This window comes from Bos indicus x Bos taurus, chromosome 24 (assembly GCF_003369695.1).
Source record: "Bos indicus x Bos taurus breed Angus x Brahman F1 hybrid chromosome 24, Bos_hybrid_MaternalHap_v2.0, whole genome shotgun sequence".
NCBI classification, from domain to species: Eukaryota; Metazoa; Chordata; class Mammalia; order Artiodactyla; family Bovidae; genus Bos; species Bos indicus x Bos taurus.
The window spans coordinates 46,153,531-46,161,546 of NC_040099.1; the positions used below are offsets into that span (position 1 = coordinate 46,153,531).

Below are 8,016 nucleotides of genomic sequence, written 5' to 3' on the forward strand. Positions count from 1 at the left end.
TAAAACATAGTGTATAATACTTCAGGTGCAGTCTGGGAAAGACATGGTTATTTAGTTGGAAATAAACTCCCCAGAGGAGACCTACTTTTGTTCTAGTTCCATGCTTTACTTTCTTAAGACCCTGGGAAGTTGTCTTTTGGTCTTGGTTTTCTCTTCTGTAAAATGGGAAGATTGGATTAGGTCCTTTTTAAAGCCACTCCTTGATGTCCTGATGTTACATGGTGTGATTATTTTAGGAGCAGTGCAAAGTAATAGTTGGGAGTAAATACTGCTTTTATTTCAGAATTATTTCTTGCAGTTCTATCAGAGATTACATTGACTTTTTTTGGTAGCTCTTCATTCCCTGATTTTTCTAAGTTTCCAGCCAGCTTTTACTTCAATTACTGCTTGTATAAATGAGCATTTGAACTGTTGAAGAACTTTATATTTTTTAATTGTTGGTCTGGGCTTGTCTTTGCACCCTGCTGACTCTTTTGTATTTTGCCTTACCCAGTTTAATACACACCTTTGTTAAGTGGCAACATTATGTTGTGGAAAGCACTGGACCAGAAATCAGACTTAGTCTGAAGTTCTCTTGCCTACACTTTTGAACAGTGTGACCCTGAACAAGTCATGTAATCTCTTAAATCCTCAGTTTCCCTGTCAGAGAATGGATGATGGCTTCCACGTATACTTCATGGGTCTGTTGGGTGTGTCAGATGTGGAGAAACTACTTAATAATTGTGGTATTCTGTTGTCATCAGTCATCAAAACCATTTCTTGAAAATGTTGAATGGACTCCTTTGACTGACTTTCTTCCATGACTACTTGGTCATTTAATCTCAGTGTATTCAAAGAGTGGACAGATTTGGATTAGACTTTGGGTTTTTGTGTGTCTTATTTTAATGCTTTTCACTAGCTACTCTGAAAATATGGTGGCCTCTGGGTTAGTAGCTGCTTGACTCATTTCTGGAAAGATGATGGCCGTCTGATAACTATAACAAGTCCACATTCTACCCCTACTCTGGCCACAAGGGATCTGTTTTTTGGCACCTCTCTTGGGAAGGGAGTCCTTTTCAGGCTGGACTTTGTAGAAGCTGGGCCTCTTTCTGTGATCTTAAGGATCCTCAGGGGCAGTTCTATAGCTAAACTTTGTGTGTGCATGCGCACTCAGTCTCTCAGTCATGTCCAACTCTTTGGGACCTTATGAACTATGGCCCACCAGTCTCCTGTGTCTGTGGGATTCTCCTGGCAAGGATACTGGAATGGGTTGCTATTTCTTTGTCCAGGGGGTCTTAACCCAACCAGAGATCGAACCCACATCTCCTGTGTGTCCTACATTGGCAGGCACATTCTTTATCACTGAGCCACCTGAGAAGGCCAAATTCAAACTGAAACACCATCAGTCCTCCTGCTTCTAAGCCTTCAGACTCAGATGAAACTACACCATTGGCTGTCATGGGCCTCCAGCTTACTGACTGCAGACCTTGGAACCTCTCAGCCGCCATGAATTCCTTATAATAAACTTTGTCCATTGTTACTCTAATGTTTCTTTTGAACCTAGAGGTGCAGGTGGCATGGAATAGAAATTGGAGTTCTGAATAAGCATCACTCATTGTATACAGGTTGTCAGAACAGCTGCTTGCGATCCACTGTAGTAGTTTGTGTGGTTAGAATCATGCCACTTGCCCCTTCTCACGGGTGCTGCGTAGTGACGGGTCTTACAGTTGAGATGGGAAGGCATAAGGAGCAGTGATAGCTTGTGCTGCTTGCCTTCCTCTCGTTTGAATCAAAACTTACTCCATGGCTCATCCTGGAGGTTCATGGTTCTATCATTTGACTGGAATGTGCAATTCAATCTGGAGGTATTTCTGAAACAGTTCTCTCCCAGTCGGTGAACTTTGAGACATGTCAGCTTGGCAGTTCTGACACTCTTATAGAACACTTCTAGAGAATCTAAGCTAAGTACTTCAGCCCTGTTATTTTCACTGAACTAAAGCATAAGTGTTTGTGATGCACTAGCCAGGTTTTTCTGTTGTCACCTTCAAGATGAGGAAAATTGGTCTTTAATTCATGTTGTTGTTGTTTAGTCGCTAAGTTGTATCTAACTCTTTGTGACCCCACGGACTATAGCCTGCCAGGCTCCTCTGTCCCTGAGGTTTCCCAGGCAAGAATACTGGCGTGGGTTGCCATTTCCTTCTCCAGGGGATCTTCCCAACTCTGGGATCAAACCCACGTCTCCTGCATTGGCAGGCAGATTGACCACTGAGCCACCAGGGAATCCTCTTTAACTCATGACCTAGTATGTATATAGACATTTAAAAATCTAATCTGTAAAAGGGGTTTTACTGTTAACTGTTTTTGAAAGTAGTATTAACAAATATGTCACAGAGCTTATTTTAAGAACAGATTCCACCTGTATTTCTTATTGTTTCATTTGCTCAGACTAATTGGGCATCTTAATTTTGCTTGGAATTTATATGCTGCCCTATCCTGAAGATTCCAGAGATACAAATGAATTCAGAGAAACAACATCTAGTCCATCAGTAATAGATCTAGATATAACTCAGGAGCTTGTGACTGAGGCAAGGCTTTTGGCATTTCTTAGGCTATACTGAGAGAGGCAGGGAGACAGACAGACAGACAGACAAACATAGAAGAAAGGAGGAAAAGGGGGAAGGATATTGATTGTGGGTTTTATGAGCTTGTGCAGTAGGCTTATCTTAGGAAAAGTATTAATACAGCTGAAGCCGTATTGCCTTCTGTTTTTGCTCTGATAGGGTTAACCATGCTTTTGCTCTTCATCCCAATTGCAGGTGTGTTCATCCTCGAGGAGGTGTGATTCAGAGTGTTTCTTCATGGAAGCATGGCTCCAGCACACAGTATGTTAGCGCCCGGCAAACACAGTCATGGACTGCTGTGGCTCCTCAGCAGACTTGGGCTTCACCTGCAGAAGTTGTTGACCTCACACTGGATGAGGATAGCAGACGCAAATACCTGCTGTAATACAATGTCACTGTGTTTCCTCTGCACTGTTCCCCTCTACTTCCTCCTCCTCCTCCTCTTTGTGACATGGAAGTTCATTGTCATAGCTTCAGCCTCAGAAGCTGTTTGTGGCATTTGTATAATCAAAAACTCATGGAAAATTGCTCTCCTTCCCCCTCCTTTTTTTTTTTAAATTAAAAGAAGTCACTTAGGAAAATAACTTATCACAGAGAAAAGAATTTCTTTTCTTGTTTCCCTCAGTAGGAATATGAGAATGATGACGTTTATAAGACAACTTCATTTTACTTGGTGACTTTCAGTCTTGGGGAAACTCTGCCCTCCTTTTAGAATGGTATTTTAATTACCAGGTAAAATGGATTTTAGTTTCTGAGTCTTGTATTTATTTTTCTGTGTAATAAAATTAATATGTAGACTTGACCACTGTCAGCCCACCCATTGGCACTCCTATCTTAGGGCATTTGCACACATATTAGTCAGGTCCTTATTGGCACCTAGTAGGGCATGTGCATTGAAAACCTGTCCTTAAAAATAGAAGACAGAAGTTAACTTTTTCTTTTAGCTTAAGTCTTCTGCCTTCTTTCCTAACTTTGCTCCTGGCTGACTTCCCACAACCCAAATAATTAACATGCCCTCTTTGTGTTTATAAATACTGCTAAGGTGACTTAGTTGATCTCCTTGTTGCAATAATTCATAACCCTTTGGAAAATATCTCCTTGTAAGGCAGAGGCATTTCAGATAGATACCCACCATGAGGTTTGAGCATCTGAAGAGAGTATTGAGAGATCCCTTTCCCCCTCCCTGGTTTGTTCAATGGGAGAAACAGAACCTATTACTTAGGTAGACTATGCCTAAGTACATAGCTAGTAATATGAAAATTGTGTGACTTCTAAGGCTATGGGCACTTGTAAATCTGAGAGGACAATGCCTTTTTCCATAGCTAGTCTCTCCAAAAAGGATGCATAACAACTGTTCAATGCTTGAGCTGAAGTTGACCTGATGCTGTATTTGGGTATTTTTCTCCTCTACCTTTTAAAAGTGGAAAGATCAAAATGTATCATAAAAATCAGATACAAAGCACATTAATGGCACTGTAGATTTTGCAGTATCTAACAGGAATTGTAAGGGGTAGTAGGAGCTTCAGGGAATTCAGGAAATGCCAGTGTTGGAGTTCCATGGCATTAGTTACTACCTTGTTTCCTATAACGTAGTTCCTAGTGAATTACTTGACAAGCAATACCTAGAGTTAGAACACTGTATGCTGTGCACAGGGAACAGTGGAGTAATGCTGGCGTAGAAGACCTCACTTTGTGTTTTTCCACAGCTTTTGTGTGCTTTTTCTTTTTGGTTTCCATTTTCACCATACAGTGTGGCTATAGCCCTTTGCCTCCCTTCCCAAATGTCTCGGTGGCTCTTCCTTATCGTGAGAGCATGAGAAGGACCGTGTTCAGCTTCCATTCAGCGGACACGCATTTACCAAGTGCCTGTTCTGCATGAGGCACTGTGTGGGGTGGTGCTGTGGGGCTGCTGTGCTGAGCAAGACCCCCCACATGCACACGAGTCAGAGTCTGCCTGGCTCCACAAGCCCGGCCTTTCCTTCTGTATTTTGTAAAGACTCGTCTGTTCCTTCACCCTTCTTCCTGCTGTTTGAGTTCATCTGTATATCCTTCTATGGGAGTATATTTAAGCATGTCTTCTCTTCTGATAACATCTCATTTGATCTGGCCTCTGTTGTTCATCAACTTTTTATTTTCCTATGTATCTACTTTTAATAGATGAGGCTTTTGAAGAGATCGTAAACCTCCAGTTTTAGCCCCTCATACATGGCCACAATTCTAGGCAAAAACCAAAGACCCAGAGGCCAGAGCAAAATAGGACCTTCTGCAGATTCACTACTGGTATATCCTTGGACCGTCACATTTTACTTTAGGATTAATTTATTGAATTTTACTGTTACACATTGTTTTTGACTTGAATTAAAATGCTAGACAAAGCAGAAATGTACAATTTCTGGTCTGTATTTTCCAGGAATATCATTGGGGAAAGGATAGAGTTATATGACTTGAAGTTTTTGCAGCTTATTTTTCTCCCAGTATCAGGGCAGAGCCCCATTTTATTTCATTTTTAATTTAATTTTTTGCTACACCTGGTGGCTTGTGGGATCTTAATTCCCCAACCAGGGATCAAACCCACGCCCTCAGCAGTGAAAGCGCAGAGTCCTAACCACTGGACTGCCAGGGAATTCCCCAGAGCCCCATTTTAAAGAACTTTTTTGCATTACCTGTTCTTATGTTAGCAGTATGTTTTGTTCACTTCCATATAGCAGGTGATTTCCCAGGGCATATTTTCTTTAGTCCCTCACGGTCATCCTTTAATGAGAATTCTTTCAGTGTGTTGTAGGCACTCTGGGTTGGGAACAGAGAGTGAAGTTTTAACCAAGCTCTTTTATGGCTTTTTGCTTTTGTATTGGGTTAAAGTTTGCCCTTACCTGTCCCTTTTCCACCACCCTGACTACCTGGCTTAGTGCACCAGCACGAAAATTAAGATGCAGAAAGCAGGGAGGGGAAGGGATGGTGGAAATAGTAGCTTTTCTCCCTACTAGTTTGGGACTTTTCCACCTTCTAACTAACTATAGAGAGACTGTGTTTCACCTCTTCTTTGGTTGCCAGGTCCAGGAGAGTAGGGATATGGTTTCTGGCAAGCTATTAATGATAAAATTCTGTGGTAAATATTCTGACATTTTAAATTTCTTTAAAGGGGATCTTTTCTAACCAGTTTTGCACTTGGTAGCATAAACACTTTATACTTCACAGTCTCTTCAAAGTAATATCTCTGCTAAAATGGTACACTTTGGTCACAGATTGGTTTATGGCACCAACATGGCTAAGTGCCCCCCTTCCCTCAGTTTGAAACCACAGAGTGGTAACTTCGCTACTGCATATTGCCCTGCGAGATGTAGTTGCTGCTTGCTTCATTTTGATGGAAGGGGCCAAACTGAATGGACTCCATTATTCATAGCAACTGAACATCCCATAAACTCGGCTTTCATTTTACCAGTTGTGAATATGAACATCTAATTTGCTAATTTAGTCAGTCGTTCATTGTTACTTTTAGCAAATTAGCACCATAGGTAATTTAAAAACAAATTTGTTGCCTGCTTTTTATATATACTGTGTCATAAGGTTCTTGAAAAAGCTGGGGGCACAATTTTGTCTTTTAAAGTTTTTTTTTTTTTCCAAGGCAAAGAGCTCCCCCCAACCCGTTTCTCAGTATGTGTATGATGCGACTTCCATGTATATATAAAAATGACTGCGCCCTAACCAAACTTCCTCAGATTGTGCACTGTTTGTTTAAAATAATCACGTATTTTAGTCCAATGCTGTTGTATTTTTCATTTTATTTAAAACACTACGTACTTCTTATTCTTTTAACAAGTTTTAAAGGATAGTGATCTTAAAAAAAAAATCACTGGATAACTAGGAAATAACTTTTTGTTGTTGTTTTGTTTTTTAAAGAGTACAAAGGTCTTTAAAGCCTTTTGCTCCTCTTACCGTGAAAATGAAATGTTAGCCATTGTATGGCTAGGAACCAATGCACTTGGTGGTTAACAGATCTGCTGTTGCTGGAGCGTGGACTTGATGCAGTGACGACAAATCATTGCTTAGAATTAATGTTTTAAAATGTGCAACTCTAGTTTTTAAAATAGACTTTGGTTCTTCTTTACGTTCATTATTTAGTTTTTGTTTTCATTTAGTATTTAATGGTCTTTGGAGAAAAAAAATAAAACAGAGTGTTATATATATATTTTTTGGTGCAAGATAAGATTTTCTGTTTTTTGAAATAAGTCTGTAGCATAAAGGTTAAACTATTTTAAGACAAAATAAAATAGAGTGTATTTAAACAAAGATAATTTCTGAGGATTTTTTTTTTCCTGTCTGCTTCAGTTAATTAGATGGTGCCTGGAGCAGCTCCCAAGTTAGCTTTTGGATGTGAGAGTGAATTATATTTTGTTATCAGATCTTATTGTTTAAGTTGCCTGATTTTTTTCCAAGCAACAGCTGTATCCTACTCCTAGAATGTTTTGCAATTGGCCTTTGGTGTATTAGATCTAGATAAAAATAGTTTTGTACTGGCTTTCCTGTAGCCCCCACTTCCCGTTCCAGTTTGAACCCATGAGATTTCAAAGTCAACTAAAGGCTCCCTAGTGCTTGACCCCTTTGCTCCTGGGAACAAAAGTCAGCTGACAGTTACTTCCCAGAGTTCAACGTGCCAGGGTAAAATGCCATGACTGCGTGCACTTTGCTCGTGGTTCAAGCAAATATAGGATTTTCAAAAATAGCCTAAAGAATTTTCCTCCTAATTTGGTTCTATTTTCAGGTTTTTAATTTGGTTATCAAAATGATAGGAACTACTGTATTAGCATTTTATTACTTTTGTAACTCCACATCAAGGAGAATGAGGAACCAGAGAGAGTAAGGCCTATGTTTATTTAAATATTCACTCCTGGATCTCTTCATGTTCATCGAATTTTTGTTCTCCTTGCACTGGAAAGAGACCTGTTATCAGGAAATGTTTTTAGTTTTTGAAAATGGTTCTTTTATACCACCTTGTGTCTGATACCTACTAGACATGTTAGTACCTGTGAGGAGCTTCTTTTCTTGGGCTCTGGAGGAAATTTTTTTACTTAGAGTCTTGCTTCTGAATCCTTTTGCCCTTGGAAGCTGCTTCTGAATAGACAAGGCATGAGTAAGTAAAATAATCAGTAGCTTGTAATTAATCTCATTCTGACTTCCTCTTTCTATCTTACGCTGGCTTTTGGCCTTGCCTTCTCTTGAAAGTAAAAGTGTTAGTCGCTCAGTTGTATCCAACTCTTTGCGACCCCGTGGACTGTAGCCTGCCAGACTCTTCTGTTCATGGGATTCTCCAGGCAAGAATACTGGAGTGTGAGTTGCCATTTCCTTCTCCAGGGGATCTTCCCAACCCAGGGATCGAACCTGGGTGGATCACCTGCATTGCAGGCAGATTCTTGACTGT

The 8,016-nt window shown here is 40.2% G+C and overlaps 1 protein-coding gene across 4 annotated transcripts in view; it reads left to right on the plus strand.

The window, feature by feature from the left end:
• C24H18orf25 (chromosome 24 C18orf25 homolog) overlaps positions 1-6,887 on the plus strand; it is an 86,137-nt gene extending 79,250 nt beyond the window's left edge. For 3 of the 4 annotated variants that reach the window (XM_027526403.1, XM_027526402.1, XM_027526406.1), the window contains one exon: positions 2,796-6,887. In XM_027526403.1, coding sequence (XP_027382204.1) covers positions 2,796-2,985 — 190 coding nt within the window. In that variant the 3' untranslated portion in view covers positions 2,986-6,887. The remainder of the gene's footprint in view (positions 1-2,795) is intronic. The other variant, XM_027526404.1, reaches the window with a different exon arrangement.
• The last annotated feature ends 1,129 nt before the right edge of the window (positions 6,888-8,016 follow it).